At 42.8% G+C, this 13,918-nt stretch overlaps 1 protein-coding gene across 1 annotated transcript; it reads right to left on the bottom strand.

Annotated features, from left to right (window-relative positions):
* Window positions 1-12,442: 12,442 nt before the first annotated feature.
* On the bottom strand, window positions 12,443-13,674 carry LOC143317480 (uncharacterized). The gene is made up of 5 exons (XM_076725631.1): window positions 13,621-13,674; window positions 13,112-13,453; window positions 12,862-12,969; window positions 12,732-12,749; window positions 12,443-12,579 (listed from the first exon to the last, which is right to left on the bottom strand). Exons 1-5 carry the CDS (start codon window positions 13,661-13,663, stop codon window positions 12,443-12,445), a joined length of 648 nt encoding a protein of 215 aa, XP_076581746.1. The 5' UTR covers window positions 13,664-13,674.
* Between the last annotated feature and the right edge of the window lie 244 nt (window positions 13,675-13,918).

Here is a 13,918-nt window from a genome sequence, read left to right as displayed (position 1 = left end):
TCATTGCTGTCTTTGAACAAAATGAAGATAAAATAGATTTGTGTCATAATCACATGTAATTTGTGATTTTTGAATGGAAAAATACCTCATGATCAATGTAATAGTAAGTCAGTTGTTTTAGCTCTGCTGGTCGACAGAACTTAGTTAAGTGAGCAAAGAAGACGATGAAAGTGATTCAATGCGAGGACACACTGAGGCTGCAGAGAACAAACAGAAAGAGGTGTGCTGCTATTTTGTGGTTTGACCACAGAGTGGTTGATTTGCTCAAATTAACTCCACCTGTGATCTTTTGCAGGAGGAGCAGCGACACTCTTTGAGACGAGTCACAGCGAACATAACGCACACACTGATTTCATCTTTGAAATCCAGCACAGAACTCACATTTCTTAATACGTGTTGAAGAAGTGTGTTCAGACCACACTGTGCTGTCTTTTCCTGTCAAACAAGTGATGTGTGCCTCACTTGCTCCTCCACTGCTGCAGATGTCCATCTAACTACTACTATGAGACAACCTGGACAGCCATCATTGTCCTTACTGGCTCCTCCATCAAACACCAACCACATGCAAATACTGAGAATTAAAGCTCTGCAGCAGGAAGACGCACTCCAATGAATGAACATCAGATCTTTAATGCAAAATTCAAAGTTTGGCAAGAATGATTATTGCTGTCACCAACAAGGCATACAAAGCTTGATATGACACAGCATCAGTTCCAGGTGCCTCCTGAGTCTATCTGGTGGAAGCATAGATAACATTTGGCTCCAGCTCTCTTCTTTTTGCTTTCGGTTGAAACGTCACGGCTGCGTAGTTCATCTCATCAGAGCCCACATTCTGTAAAACAAGTATTTTCAGGTTGAATGTGGCGACTTGACGTGATGATTAATTCCTGCAGTCTGTTTGACATTTGAGGCCGATGCTAATAAAGATATTTGGCTTATTTCATTTCTAAACACGTACGATTAGCAGATGTTCTTGATAAGATGCCCTTAAATTAATTCTTTAAAGGATTTAAGATATTGACTGAGCAGCACATTTTCCATCTGAAAAATAAACTTATTAGTGCTCTCTAATGGACAAACTATGAAAAGGAGGCACTGTGTGCAAAGTGCCTCAAACATAATTTGGAGATTTTTTGGAATTTCTTGTTACTTAGCTGCTCATATATACTCAATGCAAATAAATCCATCCTGTATACATGCATATATACAAATCCACCAACATTTCAGGGACTAGCTAATATTAGCCGATACAATACAGCACTGGCTGTTTGTCATCGGACTGAATCAAACAAACCTCTCGTCGCTCTGGACTCTGTTCTTCTTCACCAGCTAAGTGACAGAAACAAAACATCTGGTCAGTTCATTGATCACTGTCTCTGGTAAAACAGGAGTTTTTAACTTTAAGAGCATTTCCACCAGCAAAAAAAAAAAAAAAAAAAAATGTTAGAGCTGTGAGAAAGTACCGTTCTGAAGTTTCCTGCTTTTAACAACCAGAGCAACGATGACCATGACAAGGAAAACAGTCAGAGCACCCAGGATCATATTCATCAGCTTTGATATTCCCTCAGAGTCTACGAGAAAGAACACTCAGTTAGACTCTTTTTCCCTTCAGAGACTTGATGTCTGAAATGGACAAAACTGAATTTAGCTCAACGGTTTCGCCTTCAAACATCTGATGATCTGCACAATGAAAGAAATCTTTAGGAGAATCTTACTTTCACACTCGCTGCGCATGTCGTCATGTGGGTCATGGCTGCCTTTTTAAGAAATGAAGATACATTTAGCCTTGAGCTGATTTTTTTTTTTTTAACAGATTTACATCAAAATTATAAGAGCCACTTTGTTGCAAACAGGGTGTTATTTTAAGACATAAATAATAAGAATTTGAGAATCAAAATAATCAATAATTAGAATCAAAAGACAAAAAATATTAATCTTACCTTTAATGTTTAAATATATTACACTAAACATTGGATGTCCAGCATTGTAAATTCCACAGAAATACTGTCCAGAGTCAGATAAATCCACTTGGTTGATTTGGAGAAAGAGAGTGGACATGTTGAATCTCATTTCAAATTTTCCACTTTGGTATCCTTGGCACAATATGGCGTTGCTCTTATACCAGATCTTAACAGAGATACAGCTGATCTCGGTTCTGTTCACCAGTCTGAACCAGAACATCACATCATTATATGTGGAAACTTCAGCGCACATCAGTGTGACTTCTTCACCAGGCTGAGCCTCCACAGTCTGAGACCCAGAAACTGAGACAGAGATCCAGCCTGAAACAACCAGCGGACGACAAGAGGCTTCCTCATTATAAAGCCACGACAACACCTCTTAATAAAGGTTCACAAGTCAGTGAGAAGCAGACTGGCTTCAATTAGAGCAGGTTGAACATCCAATAATAAAATTAGCAATACAGTTGCTAATGATTAAGTCAGTGGCAGTACTTACTGAGGCTGCAGAGAATGAATGCGGCTGTCAAGGTGAAGTTCATCATTGTGCCAATGACAAATTAGAGTGTGCTCCAGGAAGGCTGCTCTCTACACAGAGAGGTGGGCTGTTTTTTTTTTTTTGCTTGTGTTCCTCAAACTGTCCACAGGCTTGCTTTCAGCAAAATGAGCAAACATGTAGGCTCAAGGACAAACTTATTTTATTCAGAAAATGATATTGTCACGATAATCTTCACAGCAAAGTACACACAATGCTATGAACAAAGATATATGGAAGAAGAAAAGAATCCACATAAGTTGACCTCATAAGAGAGCTGAGAGATGGTTTCCAGTGTTTGACTGAAGAACAAACTGCAGTCTAGATGGAGGATATTATTTGCCATTGATGGGAATATGTGCTGTAGTTAAGCCAGGACGAAACTACAGCTGCCAAACACTGTGACTGTGACTTAACAAGGAACCTACAGTGTCCCATTCCTGTGTCATGCTTTATTAGTGGATGCTGCTCTTTATGAACACTGTGCTTCAGGGGAATGTGGTGACCTGGATGCTCCTGGAAACATTTGTGACTGACTCTTCCTGGATTACAGCGACCATGACATTGGTGAAAGCAGCCTGCATGTGTGGGGTCTGTGTTTGCCATGGATGGATGAACCTGGCCCACTGTGATGTTCGGTATCATCTGACATCTGTTAGGATCCTGCCTTCCCGTCTCTCCTCATGTGTCTCCTTGCCCTTTTTCCTATTTGTCGTCTGTCTGTTCTCCCCTGTCTGTGTAACGAGGTGTTTCCATTCTCCCAGTCAGCTCCACCCCTTCAGGGGCTCGCCTGAGAGGCATTGTTTCTGACTGGCACAGTATTTAAGGAGAGAGCCCTCTCTTACCTGTGCCGGATTATTCCTCATCCTCCCATGACTGTGTCTGTTCGCCTCTTTGTGAGTACTACGTCTCTTTTGTCCTCCTCTCCTCCTGAGACACAGTTAATGTTCCACTGTTCAGTATTGCCACTTGTAGTGTGCTTTTTTGTTCCAGTGCCTACCTGCCGCTTCCACGCGTGCCTTGACTTCATATCCGCCTCGTCGGAGCCCCTTTTGTTATTTTCCACTCCTTTTGAGTCTGCCTTTAGTTTTTGTTGTTTTCCACTCGTTCGAGTGCGCTTTTTGTTATTCCTTATTGTTAATAAATCATTGTTTGGTTTGCATAAGTCCTGTGTCCGGGTCTGCATCCTTGGGTCCAAACTATTTAGTGGCGAAAACCTAACAACATCAAGGTGTCGATATACTGCGGATGACCGAAGTGGCCACGAGGTACCCTGACACTGTGTCTTCTGATGTGATGACTGCAACTGATCAATGTGGCATTTATTGTTGGTGTTTTTTTCAGCAGCATTGTGTTTGCTGCATCTTCTCTGTCTTTGATGTGTGTGGTTATGGCTGGTCTTCCTGTGGTTGCAGGTTGCTTTTCTACACTTTGTTTTTTTTCTCAAAATATTTAGACAAATATAGCATTTGTCTTCCTTTGTGAGCAAGACCAAGCCAGTGTTAACTTTTATTTCTTAGACTGACATTTGACTTTTGAACACAAACTTTGGTCAGCTGGACACCTTGGAGACGCATGACAGACGCAGGTGTGAACGTCGATGTGTCTCAGCTCTCCACTTGTGATTGGGTCACCCAACACACGTTAATGCCAGCTGTAAATATGGCCTTCATGGACGTCACCAAGTTCCTCTCAGAGTTGAACCTCAAACTCCAGCAGCTTCTCAGCTCTCTGCTTTCAAATGACAAATCATTTGAAGTCAAATTAAAGCTGTGGCTCATGCAACTGGAAAGAGGAAACAAAAGCCTGCTATTGTTGAGGTCTGAGATAAATGACTGAACTCACAACACAGACAAAGGAGTATCTGAAGTTAATGATTGTGGATTGGCTGCAGCTGTGGTGGCTGATTGGTGCTGCAAGCAGGTGTAGGTGAACCAAGATTACAGGGAAACACCTAGTCCAGTCACACACACACACACACACAAGGAGAGACTGACATGGCACAGAGGAGAAACACAGGAAATAGGGAAATGGGATGAGGTAGGAGGCTTCCTGACAGCGGTGACACCTGAACAGGCATGGACAGGCCATCGGGCGTACCGGGCAATGCCCAGTGGGCCAACTCACATTTTTGGGCCGGGGCTGTCATAATTTAATTAAAAAAAAAAGTTAGAAATATTTTTTTATCAGCAGCAATGGTATTTGAGACACGAAACGCGGTACATTGGTTGATTTTCTTGAGAATGGGTTCATCCAATCAAATCTCTCAGCCCTCCCCTCCCTCCTCGACCTGCCAGGGGAGCCAGGCAACACAGTGCTGCTCATTGCATCTCATTTACATAAGTCCAACCCCCTACTGGTCTAGCTATCAGTGGTCGTTTCTCAATACCAAGTACGCCAAGTTCGGACTTACGAACTTGGCAGTTCGGACTTAGCAAGTTCGACCTGGGAGTACAGTCTCTCCAGGACGGGAGGACGCAGGATGGTCATTCTGCAATAGGGACGGCAGCGTACTTGATGACGTCACCGTCGCAGCTCGTCTGCCGGTTATCTCCGAAAACTTTGGAGCAAATTTTAAACTACGCGCTATCGTGATGAGTCGACCACAGATTTTAAGTTTTAACATCCACTTTCTCACATAAAATAATCTTAAAACCACATTCCGTACTACTAAAACAGTAGTATTTCGAAACTTGTAACTTTACAGTTGTGAGTCCTCTCCTCCGCGATCGTTGCTACGAAATGCATTCTGGGATACGTGGCTACCCCAAGTCCACACAAGTCACCACCCGATGCATCCTCGATAAAATGGGAGGGGCAAGAACACATCCGGGTATTTGACTGTACTTGGCGAGATGCGGACTTTTTAATTGGAACGGTACTTGGGCTCAGACTGATGACGTTTCTCAAGTACACAAGAACACAAGTACAGAGAAGAACGCATATTGAGAAAGGCCCAGTGACATCTGGTATCTGTTAGCCCGCAGGACAGAAACTATTGGAGTAGTTTGAACAATGGTTATCGAATGGAAATGGAAATTCTTTTGTTACAAAAAGCCCCTGAATAACACTTTATTCATGCACCCAAAGGTGTGTTATTCACCCGTGGGTGTGTTATTCATGCACCCAAAGGTGTGTTATTCACACATTATTCAAGCACATCATCAGGTTGGTGTGTTATTCAGACTAATAGCAGATGCTCACATTACCATATCTAAACCTCCCATTACAGCTATGATCACCTGATCTAACGTAAGTTTCGATGTGCATATCATTTGCATTTGAAAACGACAATACTGAGCTAGCTAAAAACAATGTAAGGTATAGCCATAGCATCTAGCATGAAAACAACAAAAACGTTTGTAATCCCTGTATGTGACTTCGAATGAACACTAACGTGACATATTTTTCTGGGGTGAGGGTCCGCTGGCAAGCTGCTGCCGCGCCTCCTCCGCTGTTTTCACTATTTCGCTATTTTGTCATTCATATCGATTTTTTAAAAAATATTGTATCGTATAAATGCTGGACTTTAAACCCATCTGTTAGATTCGGCTTGTTCGATCTAACACTTCAACACCGTAACAGCAGTTAATAGTCTCTACCTATCTGCTGCTACTGCCTCGCCACGATAGCCAGAAGCTAGCTTCACCATTACAGAGCTCATCTGTATGGGACTCCTGTGGCTCCTCTCTGCACTCTGTGGCTGGATATCCTGCTCTGGTGTTCCTCACGAAGCACACCCGTTCAGACCGGTCTGCTGCCACCCTGCCAGCTCTCCTCGACGCTCACCTGCGCCCACAGATTTCTGTCAACGCAGAGGACTACTGTACATCTGTTCGCCTCAAGGTGTCCAATTATTCCCATGTCCTGCCACTCTCTTTCGGCAGCTAAAGAATCCATCTGTATGTTGTACATAAGCTCTGGAGAAAGTTTGCGGCAACACAACTGTGTCCCAAAGAGAGAATTCTCCTTGGGATACAGTTTGCAGTCAAAGTCACGGATCTTCTCCATTGTCTGTCTTTATCGCCTACAAATGTTACAGTAGATGTAGCTTCTGATATCTTACGCTCCAGCTCCTCCGCTGTGAGGCCGAGGGATTCTTTGTCACAGTCGCTCTCTTCGATTTCTTCAGCTTCATCTTCTAGTTCGGGTTAAGAAACAGAAGTGAGATCGGCGTTGGCATAACCAGAAGCATCTGTCTTACTGAAGAAGTACTGCCAAAGATTTGTGCTGTAACAGCCACGATTTAGCTCCTCTGCAATGCGTTTTTCCATGTCCATCTTCATTCAATGATGAAAACACATGCAGCTTCCTACTTTATATGCAGGAGCGGCTGCATAAGTAGCCATGTGGTTCCCTTTTATCGTGCAGCCGATTGGCCGAAAAAAGAACAGAAGCACGTGAATAGCCAAAGAAAGCCAGTGTGCTGATTTACTGTTGAATCGCCAAAACCCCCAACTAGGACTGAGCTACCAGCGGGAAATTCCTCTAAAACAACCCACATTCAAATACAAAGTTTATGGTTTTAAGGCCCCCAATACTGTTATTTGAAACATGGAGTGGCTTCTTCATGATTTCAACTTACATATTCTGCCAAAAAAACGAAAATCACTAATATTAAAAAAAAAAATCCATTTTTCTTTGTTAACACAACTTGTGCCGGGCCGACTTGTTGCTGGTTTTCTCCTGGCTGGTCACATATTTTGCTATTGGAGTTCGAGAGAAGTGAGTGTCTGTCTGTGGAAATGGATAGGCCTGAACCACAAAAGCGCAAGGGGATGCAGAGATGCAGCGAAATGTGCCAAAAACACAAACATGTTTGCTGTCAAAGTTCGACTGCAGCAGCGGGGCCGTCGACATCAAGTGCAGAGGCAGTCCCTGGTGCAAAGGCTGTTGGAGAGAGAATAAAAGAGAGAGAGAGATGAACAATATTGTTCACAGTGAACAATATTTGAGAGAAATGGTCTTTCATATAGAAAATGTTTTAAATCTTTGAGTTCAACTCATGACAAATGGGAGCAAAAACAAACGTGTTGTGTTTATATTGTTGTTCAGTGTATTTAAACTGCACCTTAACTGATCCCTGCTCTCTTTCTTTCCTCTCTCTCTCTTTCATTCTCTCTGCTTTTCATACTTAAAGGTGCCACTTTGAGGAGCTCTTTATTTTACATGGATGTATGGTCTTACTGTAGGCATAATTGTCTTATTTGTATTTGTAAACAGTAAATTTCATTAAACACTAATCTAAAAACTCTCTAGCAGTATTTCTTCGACAACCACTTTCACTTCAAGATGGGAATTGTGGCATGTCTGCCAAGATGAAAGTCTCCGTGAGTAGTGAAAGAACATATAATTTTTTTTAACATGGTTACTCTCTTCCATGTCGGCTACTGTGCATATATCCTCTGGTGTGTCGTGTACCTCCGCATATCATATAAATTATCATGGTGGGCCACCATGGCCAAAAATGCCAGGGCCATTTTTTGGTCCCAGTCCAGCCCTGGATCTGAATATGCTGCTGAGTGTGAAAACTCCTTCAGGTGTTTGCTGAGAGGTTTGAGGACATGAGAAGTAAACAAGAGGGACTGAACATATCTGCAACAAGCTGTTTAATGTGGAACCAGCTGATGTGTCTGACAAGCTACAACATGAAATCATTGAGCTGCAAAGCTACAACAACCTCTCTACAGTGGGGTGTTGGAGGTGGTTGGTGCGATGCTGGTGAGCTTCTTGGCCTGAACAAATCAGTGGCCTCTGTATTCATTAGTTTGTTCATTGTGTACTTGGTTAACTGCTGTTTTCTCTCTAGCTGGAGAGGAGCTGTTGGGCCTAAAGGGGTGGCAGGCCGGTGTCCCCTTCACTGATCCCTGACTGTGGAGCATTCAGTGTCACTTGGATAGTGTGGGATGTTCATGTGTGGTGTGTCGCATCAGGACCCTTCCCCCTCAGCTGCTCCCTCCTGTTGCAGTTAGCCCCCAGCCCTGTTCTGGCATCAGATTCTGTATCTGCTGAGCTGTACTGTAGGTACCTCAGTTTCAGGAAGAAGGCACAGTCATCTGTGCTGCACAAAGCATCTTTTCTAAAAGCAGGGTGCTAATGTGTGAAGAGGAAAGAGAGTTTGAGGAACTTGGTTAGTGTGGTCTGTGAAGAAGGTGATGGTCTGAGGAGACGTGGATGTGGACTTACTGTTGATGCATTTCTAAATATATCCAAAAATACAGTATCTTCAGAAAGACAAAAGATGTAAAGCTGTGGTGTGAAAGTTGTTCAGCTTTTGTTGCTTGTGGTTTCATCGCAGAGAGCTGAAGGCCAGTCTTCCTGTGGCTTTCGCTCTGCTCACAGTGTTTCACCGCAGGGGAAAATGGACTTGTTGCATACCCGCACATGCATGCAAACACAGCCATGGCAGCAAGCTAACCTTTGTCTTTGTCATAGACACACTCACCACGTCAGCATACAATTGAGACTTTCATCAAATTTTAAAAAGTCAGCATATTTATTTCAATCAAGAACAAATGTCTGTGGAAACATTTTCGTTGTTGCCAGCTCCTCCTCCATCAAACCTCAAATGTGTGGGGCTTTTTAATGATCAGAGAAAAACAAAACGAAAAACAGGAAGAAGTATGTGAGAATCGAAACTAAACACGAGAGAGAAAATAGTATGTTCACCTTAATGTTCAGTCTTTTTCACTGTAGGGGAATCAGTTCATTAAACCTTTAAGTTAATGTTGCATTTGTTAATAAAATAGGGGCACCGACCTCCCTCAGCTCAGAAGGATTTTATTTATTATTTCTTGTACTGCTGATTTAATGATAACAAATGAACTAACGGTAGACCAGTCGCGTAAATTCTCGATACAGGGATTGCTTCTATCCAGCTCAAAAGGACACCGTCTGACCACGACTTTTTTATTAAACACAATAATGGGAATGAATATGAATAATGAATAATATGAAAAATAATATGGATTCTATGACATAACACAAACAACTGTATGGAGAAACTTATGGCAAAATAATGGCAGAATGAGTTTGGCAATAGTGAGAAGTAGTTTAGAGGAAAATGGGGACGCAAATGTAGAGTTAATTTCTTGAATGAATGACTGAGAGAATCAAAGGAGAATTGAGAGTATTATAACCGTATGGCACCAACTCATTATTCAAAAGTATGCCTACTTTGTCAGCGACGCTTCGGCGGACGTCTGTTCCGAACTGACCTGAAGGGGCCCCAGGCGTTGTTTTCTGTCTCTGGTCTGCTGGGCAGTCCAATGGGGGAACCCAGTCAAACCGCTGGTCTGAGTCAATCTTGGACAGAGATGTTTCAGGGGTCTGGATCTCTGGATCGGAAACAGGCACAGAGCGGCTTCTGATGGTTATTTAACCCAGACAGGTGGGTCAAGGCTGGCTACAGGTCATCGGTGCAGAGAGTTAGCAGTCATGTGGCAAAAACTTTAGGTCAATAATAAAACTGAGAGTCTCTTCGATGGCCAGTTGAAAATGGATGGGACAAAGAAATAAAGAATGGCAGACTATATTTGCTGAAATGATTATTACTATTATTGCTACTTATTATAACTGTCTTATGTCAAGTGTATAAAATCTAACCGCTACAAACCTCTAGATGGCAGTATGGTTCCATGGTAGAAACTCAGAAAAACTCTTTTAGGCAAATTAAAATCACAGTTTTGTCATTTTATAAGGTAGAAACACAGGAAAAGCGTTGATATCATACAGATAGTTTAGTACTGTAAGAACTCAAACATATAGATTTCATTATCCTGGTGTGATAGAAAATGGAATGTCTCATTTACAACCTATCAGCATCATCTGATTTTGTAGATTCTTCTGAGGTCTGGCACTTATCCATCCAGACGGTTTTATTGTCCGTATCGGTGTAGCTGTAAAGCAAAAATTAGCATCTCCATGATTAATGCTCTGGGTGAAAGGTAACCTTTGAAGTTGAACTGTCTGTATCTACTGCTTCCCTGAAGGAATCTGGAAAGGTGTTCCTCAGCCAGACACCTTGTGCTCTATTTTCGTCCCTGCCGCTGGCGGGGCGCAGGGTGCACAACCCACGCAGTGGTATTTTCGTGCAGCGAAGGTGGGTATTTTGGTAAACTGAGGTGCACAGAGGTACGCCAGGATGGGCGTTGCGGAGCAGTAGGGGGGAGGTGTCAGCAGGATCAGCCAGCAGATTTGGATTTCGGTCCATTTCGGGCCATGCCGGTGGCGTAAAAGTGCGCTGAAAGCTTGCCACCCACGACCTGGTCAACTCTGTGTGCCAGCAGCGCGCCGCTGGGCAAGTGGATTTTCGTAAACCGGCGGAGTCGTGTGCCCACATAACCAATACCTCATAGGCAGGTTTCCACAGTGTCTGGCATTTCACTGCGATCAATAATTAGCAACAGCCATGATTCAATGCAACTATCTGAGTCAGCACATACAGTCAGACCTAAATTTATATATGTTTTTTTTTAAATTTATATCTCATCTGACCACATTGCACACGTAATGGTCACTCAACCTGACCGAATGTACACAGGTACATAGATACGGCCACTGCAAGCCTGGACCTCCCGGACCAGAACATCAGTCTCCTCCTGGGAGAAGTTTGGGCGTCGGACAGTTTCCTGCACGGGCTCAGTCATCCTCGAAACTTGCCATGTGCCTCGCCAGCGGCATTTTTAAAGGTGAGGCGAGGAGCTGGTGTGATTGGTGAAGATTGGACTCGGCTGTGTCAAACCCACTCCACGCCTTCTTCCCTCCCTCCTTTGGAGTTACGCCGCTGGGTGGGACTGAGATGAGAAGGGAGAGTAGTTGCGCCCGTCTGCGCCGTCACGCCCCATCGCCGGCGGTGGAAACGAAAATAGAGCCCAACGTCTCTCTCTGATTTAACACCTCCCTGTAAACAGTTCAAAACGTTATTAACTCTTAAAAGTTGGGATGTTTTATGACTCCATTTCTCCTGAAGGAATGCAAAAGGGGGGGAAGAAGGTCAGTTACAGGTCAGTTCTGCTACATCACAAAATGAGACTTTAGACAAAGTGATATTAATTCCTCTAATTTGACAACCTGCTCTCATTATACTTGATATTTGCTGGAGCCAAAATGTTTGCTGCAGTTGCCTGCACCTGTTCAAAATAAAAAGGGAAGGCCTAATTCTTCTGCAGACACAGTATTTCTATGTCTCTGCTCACTGGATGGAAGTCTTGTCTTAGACTGAAAGCAATGAAATGGACAGCAGTGATTCTGGAAGCTAAAGTCTAATGAAGGCTGCATGAGATTTGCCACAATGTGCCGGAGACAAAAGCTCTGATGTTGGCACAGAACTCAACAGAATAACAGAATCAGTGCAGCATGGCTTCAAAGAGGAGCAAAATGGGCTCAAGTGTTGTGAGGACATAACAGGAACAGGAAACAGTAGCGCACTAATAAAAATACAGCAGTTGTGTCCACACTCGATTTGAATAAATGGCTTTCAGTAAGTCAGCAGTCAAAAATGTCGTAAAGAGGATGATGAAATGTTGTGTAGCTTCCATTATTTCATGACATGACATGAAAATCAGCTGTGGACTCATGGTCGTGGTCATATGTAGACGTCCCTGTTTGTGCAGCAACACATGAACAAATGAACAAAGGAGACGCACACGCTTTCAGCTTGTCCAATCACTGGATAGAAATCTGTAGCGGTGCCTTTGTTCAACACTGTTGTCTGCTGCTCTCATGAGCTGTCGACTCATTGAACGTGTTTCCATTGAACTGCACATTTTCAATGTGTGTATAAAAGTACCTGAGTGGAAACACCAGGAATTTAAAAAATCAAAATAAAAAATCGAAGTATCAATAGAACTGCAACATGTTTGATATTTATTCCAGTATTACATTTGTTCCATTACACACTGAACAGCACATTAATATGATGAAGCTTCAGTTCTACTCTGAGCTGCAGCTACAGTTGCTTCCTGAGTCTGCTGGCAGCATAAACAACACGAGTCTCCACTTCTCTCTCTGATTCAGGCCTCCTGTTTCTTATCGCTGTTGAAGACAAACTCAGTGCAGCATCCTTCAGGTCATCAGACTCCAGATTCTGCAAATTAGAGGCAGACACCTCTCAGACGACTTCATCAGCATCAGTTATTTCAGTTATTTAACTAATGAAGAAACTCCTGGAATGACTCCTAAAAGTCTTATTTGATAAATAATAATCACTAATCAAACAGTCTTAAAGTTGGATTCACCTCTGTCCATTGTGGATTCTGCTCTTTATTATCTGCCGAAAGACAGACATAAAATGGCCTTTTCATGAGCTGTTAAATGTTGCTTTTCATACATTTCATGTTCAAACACAATAAAACAAAGTACACGTACCTTTGCAAGTCTTGCTGATTTGAACAGCCAGACAAATGACGACCACATTAATGAAAGCAGTCAGACCAGCCAGGATCACACTCATCAGCTTCGTTAATCCATCAAACACTTCAACAACAAAGATCAATAAATGAAGCTTTCTGTGGACTATTCTACCTCTCGTAAGATGAGATCAGTCTTCATTTTGACAGTGACTAAAAATCTGTTTCTTTCCAATCAAAACGCAGACAAGACAGAACAGCAATCTTACCTTGAACCTTTAAATATGTTGCACTGTCAATTGCTGCCATTCTATCTGACACCCGAAATCCACAGAAATACAGTCCAGAGTCGGATGAATCCACTTGTTTGATCTTGAGAAAGAGGGTCCTGCTGTTGGAAGTCATGTTAAATTTGCTGTTTTGAAATCCATCACAGAATGATGCGTTGCCATCGGAGCTCATCATGGAGGAGATGCAGCTGACATTGTGTCTGTTGGCCAGTTTGAACCACCTTATGTAGGAGGGGAGAGCTGAGAAGTTGGAGCACAGCAGTGTGACGTCTTCACCAGGCTGAACCTCCACAGTGTGAAACTCAGAAACTGAGATCCAAACTGAAACAAACAGCATGAAAATTATCCACAAACCTGGAACTCAACAGGAACCAAACAGTGCTCGTAAATGATGGAATTAAAGAAAAGCACATTTCAATTCTGGCAGAACACTGAAGGAAAGTTAGAAATTGTTGAATTGAGAAAGAAATCCACACTTGGGTACTTACAGAAGGTACAGAGTAAAGCTGTGATCAAGGTAAAGTTCATCATTGTGTGTTCAGCGTGAGAGCACCACTGCAATGGTTGGAACTGAACTGTGCTCCAGTGAGAACAGTCTCAACGTAAAGAGGCGGAGTGTCTTTGGTTTGTCCGGCTGCTCACACTCACAAGATAAAGGAAATTGGTTGTAAATGAATAGCTGCAAGGAGAACAGGAGGAAGTTATTGTCTGGTTTGAAAACACTTTAGATCGTCTAGGAAATGTTTGAGCATAAGTCAAAGTCTGCAACAGATGTATCGGTGTGCA

Source organism: Chaetodon auriga, chromosome 24 (assembly GCF_051107435.1).
Source record: "Chaetodon auriga isolate fChaAug3 chromosome 24, fChaAug3.hap1, whole genome shotgun sequence".
NCBI classification, from domain to species: domain Eukaryota; kingdom Metazoa; phylum Chordata; class Actinopteri; order Chaetodontiformes; family Chaetodontidae; genus Chaetodon; species Chaetodon auriga.
Note: the sequence above shows the minus strand (reverse complement) of the source record. Positions and strands in the feature narration are given on the sequence as shown.

What these genes read in the sequence shown, in the direction of transcription:
- LOC143317480 (XM_076725631.1), bottom strand. Translation starts at nt 13,663, where the DNA reads ATGATGAACTTTACCTTGATCACAGCTTTACTCTGTACCTTCT. An exon ending in AGCTTTACTCTGTACCTTCT is followed by an intron (nt 13,454 to 13,620) that starts GTAAGTACCCAA and finishes TGTTTGTTTCAG; the next exon opens with TTTGGATCTCAGTTTCTGAG. An exon ending in AACATATTTAAAGGTTCAAG is followed by an intron (nt 12,970 to 13,111) that starts GTAAGATTGCTG and finishes TTGTTGTTGAAG; the next exon opens with TGTTTGATGGATTAACGAAG.